The sequence below is a fragment of the Falco naumanni genome, chromosome Z, assembly GCF_017639655.2.
Source record: "Falco naumanni isolate bFalNau1 chromosome Z, bFalNau1.pat, whole genome shotgun sequence".
NCBI lineage: Eukaryota > Metazoa > Chordata > Aves > Falconiformes > Falconidae > Falco > Falco naumanni.
Genome location: NC_054080.1, coordinates 58208641 through 58225910, shown reverse-complemented (window position 1 = coordinate 58225910; position 17270 = coordinate 58208641). Strand labels below are relative to the sequence as shown.

At 34.7% G+C, this 17270-nt stretch overlaps 1 protein-coding gene across 2 annotated transcripts in view; it reads right to left on the bottom strand.

Moving 5' to 3' along the window:
• FCHO2 (FCH and mu domain containing endocytic adaptor 2) overlaps positions 1-17270 on the bottom strand; it is a 99274-nt gene that overhangs the window by 36466 nt on the left and 45538 nt on the right. For both annotated transcript variants that reach the window (XM_040579003.1, XM_040579004.1), the window contains exons 9-11: positions 9477-9521; positions 7609-7681; positions 3368-3392 (exon numbers count right to left, since the gene is read on the bottom strand). In XM_040579003.1, coding sequence (XP_040434937.1) covers positions 3368-3392; positions 7609-7681; positions 9477-9521 — 143 coding nt within the window. The remainder of the gene's footprint in view (positions 1-3367; positions 3393-7608; positions 7682-9476; positions 9522-17270) is intronic.

Here is a 17270-nt window from a genome sequence, read left to right as displayed (position 1 = left end):
AGCCTCCTCTGCTTAGGGTGCCTATTAACCCAAAAGACATGAAAGAAGAGAGTAGCCAGTCAGTTTCTTCCATTGCCAGAGATGCAGGAAGGAAGAAAGAAAAACAGATATTCAAAGTTCCCCTGTCTTGTGCTGTAACTATAAAGCCTCATACCCTGTTATCAATGGCAGCTGTTCAAAATATGCCAGAACTAAACATTCAAAATGCAAATAAAGAAAACCATTTGAATTTCACTAAATATAAGGTTACTTTTGTCTTCCACTAATTAGAATTCGGTGGTTCCAAATTCAATCAGTCCCCAGCAATATATATTCTAAACAACTGCAATTATGCTACACTGATATGTAAAGAGGTTAATGACAAGTTTTGGATGCCTCAATACCTTTGTTTGCATTCTGGTTTCCAATGAAAAAAAAGTTTCAGCATTATGTTCCATGTATCTGTGGCTCAATTCTTAATTACTTTTGAACTTACTGGACAATTTCAAATGGATTTGACAGAAAGAACAGAGGACTCAAAGATAATTACATTACTACAGTCTTCATGAAAATAGGCAGTCAAGTAGAAGACCTGCAAGTATCCCAACCAGTGGAAGGGTTGCAATCCAGATTCAGATCTTGCTGGATGCAAGTGGAACCTTGTAAATGCCTCCCTAAAATAAAAGTTTTTACTACAGCTTTTATCTTCCTATAGACCATCCCTAGAGACATGACAAACCCATGGGAAACAAGACAACTAGTTCTGCCTTTAGAAAAACTTTCTAGGTAATAAGCATATGCAGAGCCAGGTTTTAGTTGCTATCTCTTTCTAGTGCACACACAGTTAGCTTTCTACGTTTCTTAATTATCAAGGCTTTGCTTAATGAAAGTTACATGCATAGCCTGTCATATAGTAACACATACTGTCATCTATATTTAAACAGAGACTGCTTACTGAAGTGGCCAATCTTTTTAATAAATACCAGTTCTCAGTTCACAGCTGCCTTCCTACTCATGAGCACGTAAAAACCTCTTATAGCAGTTATAAAAAAATATTGATAGGAATTAACAATTTGTTCAACTGCATTACATTTTCCAATACGTACAATCTGGCAGTTAGGAAAAGAATGAGCAAAAGCAGATGGCTTCCCACAGATAAATTTGAGAACTTCCATTTTGGTACAAAAGACATTTTTTAGGACCATCTCACTGTTTTGTTTTCTGGAAACCCAGAGAACAAGTTTGAATACACTGCATTTTACATTTTGGACTAGTGAGAAGCCTTAATGGCATTGGCTACACACCGTATGTCCAAAGATCCACAATACCATGTAGAACCAGTAGATAAAGTATTGAAGTCAATTCTTACTGGATCCTTAACTTCTAAAATTTCAATACAGTTGCCTCAGTGTTTACAGTTATAAATAATTGCAAAATGGTTAACTCTTACATTCCTTTCACACAATTAAAATTATTGACAAACAAATAAAAACCATCTTTTAAAAAAAGATTATGTTAATAATATAAAAGCCAGACAAATCTTCTGTGAGTGACCAAAGCTGACCAAAATCATAATTGGAACACCTTAAATAAGTTGGATTTTCTAAGGGCTGGTCCTTAGTATTTTCTAGCAATCAAACACAAATGATAATTGCTTTCAAAAACATTTTTTTGACAACTATGATTTTCCAAGTTCAATTTCTTGAAATGTGTAATTTATTGCAAAAATCCATACAAATTAAATCCTCATAAAGATAACAGTACAGATAGCTCTAACTGTTTAGATCAAGTTTCAAAAATTAAACAGAAAGGAAATCGTAAATGACAAGAAAAATGAAAAACATTTGAAATGGGACCTTCCAGAAAAGGACATAAAAGCACTCTGGGGTGCTTGTTTGCAAGGGGTGAAATGAATCTCATCTATGCTATGCTGCATTATTTTTCATGAGAATGGTAGCTTCTGCTATTAAAGCATTCCACCATTCAGAATAATACTGTTGCTTGTAAAAGGCAAGAATAAATGGCAGACCAAGTTTTAAGTTCCAAATGCAGTCATAACATGTTGGCCATAAAAAATCCAAACCAGAATGCAACGAAAGTATCAGTTTTGTTGTTAGACACTATGAAAGTTAAGGGTTTTTTTAAACCAAATATATATTTCATATAGACAGAACAATTAACTTCAATGATCATATGGCATGCTTCATGCAGCCAGAAAGAATGTCAAACACATTTAGAGTTGATTTTTTGAACTAATTATTTCTTAAAAATGTAGAGACCGAAATAAACACAGAAGAAAATAAACATTGCAAGTCAAACCCAGTTGTGGTTCACTCCAGTGACTCAACCTGAACTGTCAAAAGATATTATTTCCATGAAAAGCCTGATAATCATGGGGATAATTCTAAAGTTACTTTACTTTAAATGTACCCTATAGAAGAAATTTCTCTAAAACAAGATGACTTTGCACAGGATATAATAACTGTCTTGATGTTCCATTATGTGGCAAAAGTTACTTTTCCTTATTCAGAAGAATGGTTCCGACAGATTTTTCAAACCAAGTTTCTCAAAAGAAGTTTTAATATTAGGTACTAGAAATCCCAGATATTAAATGCAAAGAAGAAATTCCACAAAATAGGTGAACGTGGAAACTTACATTGTTTAATATAATTAGCATATAAATAAATAAACTGAAAACCAAATCAGTCTACAGAAAATAATTTAAATTATTCTATAAATTATTCCCTACTATAGCTGTGGGGAGCTGCAATCTCTGTTACATATAATTCAAGACAACATACGTGTTTAAATAAAAAAGCTCAATTAAGGAAATAAAAAAGCATTAACATAGCAATTTAATTTGCAACTGTCACTTATTTGAATTTAATAAATAAAATTGTAGGACATATCACAGATCAAACTGATGAAAAACAGGCCATTAATAAAGTGCATCTAGAAAAACTGCATTTAAAGTTATATTTTAATAAGTATATTAGAATAATTTCTCAAAGGAAACAGTAGTAAGCAGAGGAATATAGTGACACAAAGTTGGGTCTCTTCAATAAACTGAATGTTTTTCTTACTGAGAATCTATTAGGCAAGCAATTTAAACTATATAACTTGAAAAGTAAAGTAGCAAATACCTGCAGTAAAAACACCTTGTTTAGAACCTAAAAATATTAGGAAATATAAATGCAGTACTGACACATATTTGTATATACCGCTAAAGATTTTGTACTGAGCAAAATTAATACTTCAAGTGTTACCAAAATATTAACTCCTCTATCAGATAAACAATCCATTCCAGGGACTGTATATGTTACGTTTCATCAGACTGTAGCGCTTGACAATATCAGCATATGCATGTTTTGGAAATAAATCTACTTACAACTGAGTCTGCATCCGGACACTCCCTGTTAAAAAACCCAAAGAGAATATATAATTATATAATGCACAAATTATTTTATTCATACAGTTCTGGTACTTCCTTAAATATTTTCAATTAATTTGAAACATTGCATTTGACCCTTTTGCTTCTCAGACTCTGTTAAAATTTTCACTATAATCCACATTTAACTGAATGAGATTTAAATAAAAGCTGAAAGTTTATGCTCAAAACACCACAGAAGAAAAACTCAAAAGAAGCTCTGAAAAAGCAAACTCACATCACAGTGAAAAATTAATAATAAAAAAAATAATCAAGGGAAGCCAGGAGTACCATGCTGTATTCTGCATGAATATCCTTTAAGAGTCAGGTCTCTGTGGTTGATGCGCACAATAAGTAGAGGTCACCAATCCTAATGAAACAGTCCACATGCAATTGCAAAACATTTTGGACAATAACCAGCTTCCCAAGAAATTAAGACTATTCTTAGAGGTATTCAGAGCTTCCCTCTTTTGGAATTTCACTCTTAGTTTGTGTTTGTCAAGCACAGTTACAGTCAAACACTAGAAACTAGATGCCAGAAAAAATAATGGAGCACCCTCTTTAATAAGCAGTTAAAAAAAAAAAAAAAAGGTGTCAGCAGAAGGGCAGTGACTGTAAGCACATTATTCACAAGTGTTATATTTTTCTGCTATAACCTCAACTGAAGCAGTAGTATTTTAAAAAATTAATGACACCAATTATTTTTTACGTCTGCAGAAGCAGAAGCAACCACATTTACAGACTGTGGGAATACTTGAGTAGCATACAAGTCCTCTCCAGTTTTCACCCTGAGAAATAAAGCGGCAAGTGCCAGTGTAACTGAACAACAGTGTTTTTATATAATCAAATTGAACATCCTAAACATGCATTTACAGAAAAGAAGAGGAAAAACAGTCAAATTTATTGCAATCTAAATCATCTTCTCTGAAAGGCTAAACAGGTTAAAAGTAAAAACTTCAACGTCTTTAAAAACAGATACAAAAACTTGCTAACATGAAAGCATTAATATGAAACTCAGTACGCTCTTTTAAAGAATTGACAGTGAGATGAAGGATCCCACCTCCTCTTAAAGGCCTCAAACAAAAGAAAACGCATGTGACGTTCCTCATTGACTTAACGTCTTTACCTCCCTCTGCTGGCTAAGCTGAATTCATAGCAATAGAAACTGCTATCGTAACAGCTATTTTACAGCCAAGACTTCTCTCAAAAGATGTAACAAACAGATTTCCTGAGATGGTTTTAAAAAGTGTCTGTATGCGAACAGGACAGCTTGTTAAGAACTGTGAAAGATGTGAGGCAAACCACAGCGAAGTCAGCCTAAAATGAGGATTTTCAAAACTAGCGAGCCGATAGATCTTAAAAAGTAAGGGCAGACCTAGTATCATTCAGAGGAGCACCAACAGCACTTTCCAAGATCTGCTCACCAGACACAAAGGAAAACTCAATAGTTTGCAAATGCTGGTGAATTGGAAAATGAGGACATCAGGTTTTGGAAAGATGTGCTTTTACGTCACTAGATGCATGATCTTCTTTCAAGATTAAAGAACTAGGCCATACTTCAGTATAAGGTAACATTTCAGCAAATGGGGATTCTATAAAGGAATTTAAAGATTGTAGATAGAAACCAGAACAACCAAATCATGCAAAGCAGTGGTTAGGAAAAAAGAAGGGAAATTCTTGACTAACTTGTATAGCAATATATAGTAGAACACACTGTGTATAGTATTTCACTGTGTAAAACCACTACTAGACGCACCATCCAGCTTAGGTGTCAACACTTTAAAAACAGTACTGATGAAATGAAAACCAAGCAAGCCTTAGGAGTTTTTCTAGATGTGGAAAGCTTTTCCTACAAAAACTAAACAAAATTACAGCCTAATTTAACAAGAGATTAAGAAAGGACTTGACGTCTATGTGCAGCAAAATTTCTGATGATAGAGTTTTATCATTACAGCCTATAACAGGATCATCAGCTAAAGATTAAATCACACAAAATTTAACTAGTAATAATTTTTTTAAAAAGAAATCATAAATAACTATTGGAGTATTTCACTTAAGCACATAATGAATTCTCTGGTTTTTAATGTGTGATGTTCTAGTTTATTTAGAAGCATGGATTATTGCGAAAATCTCTGTAAAAGCCTATGTCATGTGTTAGACAGGAAGTCAATATCATGCTGTCATACTGCTTTCTGACATCAGAATCTATGTATTTTTGTATTGTGTGTAAACATAATAACAAGTATAAAAAATATAAACCAAATTTCAGTCCAACTTGTTGAAAATAAGGCAAATCCTTTTCCCATTTCGGAGTAGCTGAGCTGATTTATATTTTCTGATGACATCATTGTGCTATGAAAACCAAAATTATTTCTAGACAGAGACACTGATATTACTTTTCATCATTAAATAAAATATCTTTGGGAAGAAGCACCTTTCAGGAAAGGTATTCAGATCTACAACAGGTAAACATTTCTACAAGGTAGAAAGTATTTCACATAGCATAGAAGCCAGTTTTCAGCCCTCAGTGCCAAAGGACATTTTCTTTCTCTTACAGGTCAAAGAAAAAACATGATCTCTAAGCAAGGATACACTGAGTCATACACCTAGGAAGAGTTAATTTGGAGCTTCCAGGTCTTTACTGGCTCCAGAAAGTTACTATTAAGAGCCCTAAATCTTTGATGGGGCCAGATTACGTTTCATCATCTGTCAAAGAATGGATGGAAGGAGATGCCTGGTTTGCAAGGAGGCTTATAACAGACATGACATGAGATTAGCTTGCATAATAACCCAAGTGATGGCAAAATAATTATCCTGTTGGACAAGAAAAGCTGACAGCTACAGAATTCAATCATACAACAGTACTCAATACTATCAAAATCACTACTTTGTAAGGCATAAAATGCAAATGATTGAACATATTTTTTGCTGCTATTTGATACTGCAACAGTTTTGCAATCACAAAAAATGTAGTAAACAAATTCCAGAGAGAATGGATTACTTTCAAAAAGGGCATTAAAGCTGTTTAAAACATGAGTATCATAAAATATTTTAATTATTTTAAGCTAAACCTCATCAGAAAAAATAATTCTTTGTAAAAAAATAGTATTCTCTGATTATTACTGGCCAAAATAACATGATATACAACACTTCTGTCACCATTTACTCCAGCTTCATAAAGTACAGAAGAGAAGTTGGGGGAAAACTAAGTCACAGAAAGAACAGAAATATAGAGGAATGGATTAAAACCCCAACAGCTTCAAGCACTAAAGGCATCATGCCAGATATGAAAAAGCATGGTTTAGGAGTATATCACTATTAAAGCTAAACACCAAAAGAAAAACACGCATAAGGCACTTTGTATAAGCAAATAATTAGCAACTGCAGTTCTTAGGCCATTAGTTTTTCAGAATTATATTAAAAGCTAAGGCTGCTAAAATATTTTTTAAAAGTAACTTTAAAAAGTATGTTTGCAGATGTTGCCTTTGAGAATATTTCTATATTGTTAAGTTTGTCAAATTGTAAGCTATTTTCTTCTAAAACAAATACTTCTACTGAGAAAACACATCTAGAAATTACAAAGAAAACATATTGGAATATAGTGACCCTTAATAATATGCAGACTTTAACCTATCCATCTAAGAAGTTTTATTCAAACTCACTTTCTGGAGAGTTTTAACTCTTGGGAGACAGAGCACAGGCAATCAGTATGGCAAAGGGCACAGCTGGGACATCAGTTAAAATGATGGTCTTTAAAATGAGTGTGCACATGATATAATACTGAAAAAACACTAAAAGATTTTTTTGCCCTCAATACTGTACACAGAAGTTTTTCTAATTAAAGAATAACTGGAGCTTCAATTCTGCAAACACAGACATCCAGTACTTTTTCCATGTACAGAGGTCCTATTTCATTAGCAGCACACATGAGAATCACATTATCTACAATGTTCAAATGTAAAACAAGGGAGAACTATGCATCAATGCACAGGAAAGAATGAAACATGAGTAGACTACTATGTTACTTCCTTAAAATCCTTAAGTTATAAAAATGTTCAATAGCTGTGTTTTCATACTCATGCCATTCCTCTGAACTTCTGTTATAAACCTGTTCTTTTGTGAAGCATCAGCTAATGTATATATCCCCATACTTTCACTAGTTTTCATACAAGACAAGGCTTCAAGACGGAAAATATACTTACACAGATTCAGCATCTTTTTCTTTTTTCATGATTCCTGATAAACCAAAAGGCTTTCTTTTCCGTGGTTTTACTCCTATGGAATAAAAACTTTTCACTTAAAAATCAAGAAGATAAGTATGTATTAAGCCATGTCAAACTTAAGTGCATACCAATGCATACATTTTAAATGCTGCGGCAAGTGATACAAAAATCTAACAGTGGAGATAAGTATGGAGCCAAACTAGGGGAACATTATTCCAATTTGTTGTTAAGTAACAGGCAAATAAAAAAATTAAACTAAAATATGGTTCAACACATTAATAACATAAGTCCTTATAAAACTGACTTGCATTGTACATCCAACTCTCCAAGCTGGGTATGCAGGCTATCACTTTTTTTTAAAAAAAAAAATGGGTGTACTGCCAGTTTTCAGAAAAGGGACTCGGCTCACAGAAACTCAGTGGCAGCTATTGCTCCTGCCAGTTCTGAATAGCCAATGCGCTTGGATCAGAAACTGAACCCTGCCTCCCTCAGATACTGCAGTTCAACACCCTGTTGCTATTTCCCTGCATGTTCCCAGTAGCTGCAATCCCCTGTCTTTCCTAAGAATTAGGATCTTGGTCCTGTAAAAAGCCAGAGAACCTGTTCTGGCTCCCAGCTGATGCTGAGCTCATGATTTCCCAGTGCTGTAGCAAGCTCTAAGGCTGGCTCTCACTGAGTCTGGAGCCATGCCTCCCCTCTGTTGTTTCTTTCCTGTTTTTAGCACCAGATACACGTAGCTATAATACAGAAAAAAAAGTTTCCTTGCTTTCATACCTGTTTAATGTACTGAAATTAAAGCACATTTAAATATTCTACCAGACTTGCTGCGATATTTGCTTTGCTCCCCAATTTTTGCTGAAGCAAAGTAGATTGCCAAACAAAATTACTAAGTGCAAACATCATATCCAACTAGTCTACAATTTGTTTTGACACATGATACTACTGACAGCATGCTTTTGAGCAAAATGGTGGAAATAATTTGGTATCCAAAATGTAACAACTGACAATTCAAGAACATCATCAAAAAATCCCAAGTCATTATATTCCCCTTAAATACATTACACAGCACATAAAGAATCTCTCTACTCTTAGAAATTTTTAAGGCTAAATAACTCAAAACTTCTCAAATCAGGTAGCTGAAAACTCAGCCACATCTTATATTTAAATGGACACAGAATTTGCTCCAAAATTATTTTTAAATGCTAGTCTGGGCTTTATTTTCTTTGGTGCTTTATGCAGCCCAAAACAATGACAGATGGAGTACGAGAGTAGTTTCTGAATATGGATCGTCTCTGCTTCAGTCAAAAAAGATTTTAAGTCTCCGCTGCAATGTTGGCAACTTAAAAGTTGTCGTCTGCTATAGTTATACTGTCAGCTCCTCTGTCCCAAAAGTAAATACATAGCTTATGCAAATAAAGCAGTTCTTAACTGCTTAAAACAATCCCCTAAGCAAAATAAGCTATGACAACAAAGAAAGGCTTTGCAACCATAACACTGCAATAAACTTGGTATAACTAACATGGTAACAATGGAAAGAGCCTGGGCCATGTTTTGACACTTGCAAATTGTTACAACACAGTCATAAATGAACCATATCCAAACCTCTGCAAAGGCAGGATCTTAGCCAAAGTGTATTTATAAGAAACATTAACATTCTCCAACCTTCGTGCATTAGGCTTATAAAGTATCATAGGTCTTATTGTTTCTTAAAGGAAAACTGCTTTTTACTCCACTGGAGTACTTTAAAGTATAACAGATTCACACAGTGACTAAACCCCCCCCCCTCCACAGTTTCAGGTCCTTATCTGCAGCATTCTTATGTAAATAACTATGCCACAACAACTCACCTTCAACTGCACTGGATGTGTTACATTCTTCAAATTCAATAGAGCCTTAAAAAAATTACAGTGAATATAAACATTAGGTCAAATTTAATCTGAGATACTTTAACAATTATTACTATTTCCTGAAAATACTAGATAATCTAATTATAAATTTAGGTGGAAACTGAAAAGCACAATTACCCTGACAACAGTCAAACAGACTGCAAAATCATACGTATGCAGCAAATAATCAAAAATTTTCACTCTTTCACAGTGGAAAATTAAAATGCTAGTGCACACTATCCAAACAAAATTAAATTGCCTATGTTATTACAACCACATGAAGCATCTCTAATTGGTGTCCTCATTCAAAACTGCTTCTATGCTATAGTATTAGTGTAAAATTTTCAATTTCTCTTTAAGAACAAGAGTTATACATAGAAAAATTGAAAAGGAAAAAAGCACTGCTATAGGCCTAATTTTGAGGTTCACACTTCTGCTAACTTGTATCATTAATTCTTCTGTTTCCTCTTCATAGCAAATTAAAAGTCAAAAGAGGCATGCAGAATCCTAAATATAGCAATAAAGATTAAATAAATTCATTATTACGGCTTTTGATTACAGCTGACAGGAAATAACAGTAAATTGTCCTTGCAAAGTGAAGTCCTAACCCTCACTCCTTCAGCCTGGCCAGGTCTAGAATTTATTTAATCCCAATGTAAGCCATTTTACAGAGCAAATGCGCAGAAAAAAGTGATCTTCTTAGGACCCTGTTCAGGGAACGGCAGAATCACACCAGCACTTGTGCAAGTGCAAAGAAAACAGAGTAAATGCAGGCAGGTTTCATTACTTTCAACCCATACTAAGAATGAGCCCTTTGACCCGTTTGAAACAGTAGCTTGTAAGTGTATCCACAGAAGAAAACCCAAAATTTTAGCATACTAGCACTGTGACATGGGGGTTATTGCTTACCCTTCTGTAACCATTTTGAGGGCGTGCACACAAGTTTATATATAGGCACATTAGAGATAAAATGGAGGGGAAAAAATCCCATTCCCAATTCTTCACCCAAAGGCAGCCAACATTGTCCCCTGCCTCCACACTTGTGCAGCTACTTGAAGTGAAGAGTTTAAAATCTTGAAAATTTCAATTAAAACCAACTGGAAATTAAGTGATTGTGAAAACCTCAAACAGAAACTACTTTCATTGCTGCCCCAAAACACACTTGCTAGTAACTGCTCTGATTTATTTATCTTTAGTTATGATTATTCGTGAGTATCCACTATAAAATCAAGAGCTGTGCAATTTTCAGGGTGTTTTCACATAAAATAAAAGCTGTACTTGAAAGCGTTTTCCAGGATTTTCACTTGCATTCTTCTCAAAATGAGTATGTGATACTCTTTGCTTAAAATAAACAGCTGATATAAACAAATCTCAGATACAAAAACCTGTAAGACTACAAACTTCAGTTTGATTTTAAATTGTACGCCACAGCAGATCAATGTGCTGCAATTGGAGATGCCACAATGAAAGTAAAAAAATAATGTTGCTGTAAACTAGCATTGTAAATTATACAACTGGGATTAATTTGTATTTGATTCATGCAGTTAAGTACCTCAAACAGTTCTGTTTGTAATATAATCCCCAGTATATATATTTAACTCTTGCAGTGCAAAATTGTGTTCAGCTCTGTACAAAAGCTACATTTTGATAGCATTTCTCAAAACTGCAAATGAAAAAAATTATGCTTATGTCAAACAAATAGAAAGACAATCGAGAAACTGATGATGTAACTCAATGCTCACCAATGTTAAGCAGCCTGAATTATTTTAAACGTATTAGATGAAATCTACCAGGTGTTTTCTTTGAAATTTTGCAGACTTCTAATGAATTAAAAAAAAAAAAAGGTATGCTCAAAGTAATGACTTTTATTTCATGTTATTAAGAATGAGTCTGCAAAATTTTCCCTGCCGGTCAAAAAAGATCTGTGTTGTAAAACTACCAGCAGGATGAGAATCTGGGACTAGAATCCATTACTGTCCCACTTACCATAATGTAATTGTTTGGCCTTCAGATGAAGCTCTTGAAAGCAGAATATCAAAAGACCAATCTCAAATGGCAGTCTTAGACTGCCCTTTAAATTTTTATTTTTAAATAATATCAGTTGCATGTCCAATTATTCAACATAGTAAGATGAAATACAAATTCCTAACAGCTCTATCTGTTGTAAATACTAAGTATTGTAAATACATGGGTATTTTAATCTGGTGTCCCAATCCCTTCTCCTTTGCTCTCCATTAAACTCACAGTAAACCAAAGTCAGTGTGCTCCAAAAATCAGCAAATTTGGGTATCTCACAAAACAAAAAACAGCAAAAAAGTCCAGAAAAATTATTTAGACAACTGTAAATGCCTACATCCTTACAACGTTTTCATCGACATTTTACTTTAGGAATTTAACCTCTCCTGTAGAGAATATATTGAGCAGCAAATTCAGAAAAATGCCATAAAACATAGAAGCTGAAGAACAAAGACATTACTTCTTCAGCATTACACTTCAGACCATATATTTTTCATCACTTTGCTAAGGATCCAACTACTTCTGTTTCTTGCTTCTACACATATTCTCATTTGGTCAGGGAAAAAAAATCCAAAAGCCAAAGCAACCACAAACACATATCCCCAAAACAAAAACAGAAGGGAAAAAAATTGTAATCAACAGAGACTTAAACTTTTTTAGAGAAAAACAATACTTAAGCTTTTTCAGACTACCCTCTTTTTCTTTATCCTTTCCAGCTACTAAGACTGATCCCCAGACTTTCAAGACTTTTACACTAATGATTGAAATAAATATTCAAGGTTCATATAAAACTCATCCTTATTTCAGATCAGTATCTTTAATTTCACTTCTAACATCAACAGAAAGCAAAGATTTTCTTTAACAACATATCCAAGTTCCTGTATTTTATCCATTACACTTGCATAACAAAGTCTTTGAAGGTAGGTTTTTTTTACAGCTTGCTAACTTTTTATTTGAAGAGACAAACATTCATCCTTAGTACAGAAAGGCATAGATAGGAAGATCAGATTAGTATTTTTAATTAATTTAACTAAAGCTCATTTAATCTCCCAAAAACTCACTTCACTCTTGCAACATTCTTTTTTCATAGGGAAGAGTATAAAACAGGATCAGAAAAAAATCTCAGTTACTGAAGTATTGCCCAAGATAGTAATGAGATGGAAGCTGTGCAAAAAATTTCAGTAAGCAGGTCCCACCTTTCACTAAGGCCTGTGAAGTTAACTTGGAAATTTTAAATATTCTTAATGACACCTATCAGCTTATTTTATGCTTCACCAAAGTGGGTAGAGTTATCATAGGAGTCCCTTACTCCCACATGTGACCTCTTTCCTTCCCCTGCATCTACCACCTGCTTTACCGCAGGAAAGATGAATAGTGATCATGAAACCAGCATTTTGTTACAACAAATGGTGTGCATCGGTTACAATTTGAAAGCATCTTTTGATCCTAGCTTACTTCTCCCAGTTAACTCAAATTTCTATAGTGCCTTTCATCCTCTGGAATCTCAGAAGTTCATGTTGCCAGAGGCTGTCCCTAATGAATCTTCAAACATTAAAAAATTAAGTTCAGCATTTTCCTCCAATGCCCAAAGATGTTTGCTGGTTTTGTAAAACTTGTACTTAACTCACCCCCACCAATATAAAACACGTTGCATTATTTGCTTGCAGCAAAGGCAAATTCATACATTTTGCCCTTTTGAGCAGAGAAGAGTGAAATTTGTAGCTGTTTTTTATTTTCCTAGAGTTTTGTTTTGTAACTTCAGATCTCCCAACAGATCTGCTTCCTATATGCCTGCTGTAAAGAGTACCATGTTTTGCCTGGGGAGTAGTATTTTTAAATCAAAGTAACATTACAGAAATAGACATTTTCTGTAGCACTCTATGGTGAACCAGTTTAGAAAATGGGATAGTTGTGATGAGGTTTTGGTAGCCCACATAACAGCTAGAGTCTTCTGTGGGCAGATGTCTTCGTGCCCAAAGAGGTAATAATACTATAGCCCAGCCAAAAGTGTGTCCTGTGACCATATTGCCTCCTTCTAGAACCAGCTGCAGTCTCTGAGCCAGGCACAAGGCCTCAGGCACACATATTGCTATGGGAGCACAGCATCAACAAGGAATTCTGATGCTTTCTGTAAGAAGTTCCCTTGCATTGTCCACTGTACTTATGCATATGAAAACAAAAGAATCTGCACTATCCCTGAAAAAAACACTCAAAAAGCATTCTTCTCTGAACCACTACAACATCTGTCTTTCTGATTCCTGATTCTTTCATCATCCGATGGTATAGTCAAAAGCTCGCAGTGGGCTGGCATTAATGGAGAATGCCAGACAGGTAAAATCTACAGTTGCAAGTCAAAGCATGCAAACTCATGTGCTGATATCACAATAATTTTTGTAACAACTACACAAATATTTGAAGGTGAATGCCCTACCTCTTCTTTATGAGGCAGAAACGTTTTCTTGATGGACTTGTGCCCAGTGATTAAAGTACGGACAAAGCCTTAACACCAACAAGGATTTCAGCTCAAAATCTGAGAGTTTATAATGGCCCAAATTTCTGAAGCAAGCACACAGATTCACCATCTGTTGCAATATGCCAAGAAAGAAGAGTGGTTGTTTCACATTTAGGAAGTATTGCTGATATTGGGGACTGAAGTAATTCCCCAAAGCAGGCTCTACAGTCCTGCCACATGATAGCCCAAAGCACCTAAGACCATCTACATGTTGCCATACTGCAATGAGGACAGTAACATTGATGATGATATTCTGTAGCACTACAGTCAGAGCACTGAAGTTTACTTTTTTGTTTTCTTCATGACAAGAAAACAATGTGAATTGAGGAGGAAGCCTATTCTCAAGCATTCATATGAACACAAAATTAAAGCAAATACCAGAACTAAAGCAGCACTGTAAAAATAAAAAATACATTTTAAGACATTTATCGATGTAAGTAAAAAGTTATAGCTGAGATCTAGTCCAGCCCTTGCAAAAGTCTCTGAATTACTGTTCTGTTGGGTTAAGGATGGATTGTTTCAGACTCAAGATAACTTTTTTACAGTCTGGTCAGCCTGTAGTTACATTGAACCATACAACGGTAACTGTGGTTTAAGCATTTCAAATGCCTGTACATAGACTTGAAAGTATCTGTTATTGTTCACACACAGAAAGAAAAAAAAATACAGCACGTAAATGAAGAGTAGCCTTTATAACAGGAAAAGATATGAGTATCTAGTGGGATTTCAGTCACTTAAGGATCCCTAGCTGTCAGGTTGCTAATGAGAATTTAGTATTCTACAAAGTGAGCAGGCGTCAAAAATCAGCAAGCTCCTTTACTTGTATGTAAACATTCCCACCAAGCGCCATCCTAAAGCATTTTCCAAGGCAAGCTGCTGCAGCTCACAGCATTCTACCAGCTGGGACAGATACAGACATGAAAAAAGGGCAATTGGATGAGGGTTTTACAGGCACATGGAAAGAGACAGCTGCTATTTGACAAGAGACTGAAGCAAATAAATCAGCAGTGGGTCAGTTCTCAGGCTCCTGAAAATGAGGAAGCTTTGGTTTGCTAGAACAGAAAAGGCAAAAGGTAACTTTCCAAATGAAATATTTTATTTCAATTGATTTAATAACTTAAAATAAGTAACACTGGCATAAATGAAGCACCAGTGAGTCTGCAGCTCAGGATGCATCTCCTAGACTGTTCGGAAAATACATGTACTGTTTTTCTTGTTACAAAAGGCATTTAAGTATGTGGGCTTTCATGACACTAAGAGGCAAAGTGGATGGCTAGCAATAAGGAGATACTGATGTTATTCAAAGATGAAAGAAGAAGATGTAATTACACTGTAAATTATATTATAGTATCTACTACATATTTAGCTCCCATCTATGGGAACAGTATTTTCAGAGTATACATAAGGCAACTACAGAAGAGAGTTTATAAATAACCTTACACCTGCTACTTGATCTATCTACAAAGTGACACTAATTATCTTGAAGACAGCTAAATCTGTTGTCAACTGCCTTGAAAAGAGCTACAAAACCTATTGCTGCAAAACCCTACAGATGGGTTTTCTAACCTATCTGTATACTTATTACACAAAACCTCTGTGAGGCAGACACTCGGAGAATGTTTTGCTAAGGTCAAAACAATAACATAATTTGCGCTTTCCTCAACAAAGTCATAAAAAAAGTTATACTGTTTGGATTCTTAAACAAACAAGGCAAATATAAAAGCCAACTATTATTACTAGGAAGGAAAACATAATATTATGTCATACCCTGAAAAAGAGCCCCCAGTAAGTATATCAATGAACTGGAAAATCCTGTGGAGCTAAAAAGGTAAACAAATCAAGAAGTCACAAATCAACTAAAAACTGCGTTACATTTGCATCTGCTTTTGGAAACTGTCTCCTTTCTAGTTTAAGGGCATATGCATGACTGAAAGAAACATCATCCCATAAGCATGTATTTTTACTCACTATGTTTAATTGTTAATAACCAGAAACCCTCACACTCAAAAAACCCCTATCTGCCCTTCATCCCATCCTGAGGAATCAGTTCATGCATGCACACATATAAACATTAACATATCTGTTTCAAGCAAAAGCTTTTAAGAAAACTCTGTAAATCTGTACTTGTAGTTACAAATGTGATAACAAACCATATTCTTGTATTTGATAAAAACAGAACTTTGTCTCTAAGTGTAAATCATGCATGAAAGGAGGACAATTTTTTTTAAACTACATATGCTTCACATGCTGCTTCAAATGGCAAAGCTTTGCGTGCCTGGCTCAGTGCCAGTTGACAGCTCAGCTGGATATCAATGCACATTCTGCCCCCCCTTGCAGCGTGTCACTTCTGAATTGTTTCCGCAGTATAAAGTTTATTCAACCTCTCTCTCAAATTCAGTGGACCGACCATCATTCTGCTATTTAATCATAGCAGAACAGGTTATTTTTCTGACAGCACTAAAGCCAGACAGCAATTCCTAACGAACAGCTTGATACAAGTGGAATTTCGACTGTTTTAGCCTCAATTAATTCTGCTGTTAAAACAAATGACTGCTTTTAATGTTTAGATGTCAAGCTGCATCACAAAGGTCAATTATGTATGTACACAAACATATAAGCAATCTTTTTCTTGCTATCATCTGATACTGTGACATGTTTATCAAAAAATTCAAGCTTTCAAATTTAGAAGCCAGGAAGCCAAAATGTATTTTCTCAACATTACTGTTTCTAACACTAACTTGTCATTTTTGTTGCCGGTAAAAAAAAAAAAAAAAAAAAAAAAAAAAGTGATTTTTATAAAAGATAAAGATAATTTTATTTTTCCCCTGAAAAGGACTTATTCTAGATTTGAAAAAAGAAGAAACAGACCCAAATTCAAGCATAGCTTATTTGCAGGAATGCAGACTAAAGATGAATGGCTATTACTGTCTTTGAGGTAAAAAATATATTTGTGATATATTTACCACGCTAGTACCAGACTACTGCAAGTAAACATTAGTTTGTGGATTCAGTCAGCTCAACTTTGCCAAAAAGAGGTTAAGGGACAGAAAATACAACTGGCCTGTTAACTGGCCAGTCTAAGGGAAAATATTTCAGTAAGACCGGTAAAATGGTATCCTTTACTCTGATTCTACAAATACACAGTTCCACCACAATAATCACTGAATTTCTGACTACTCTTCACCGCATCCTCAGGATCATATATCAGCATAGCTGATATATAGCCT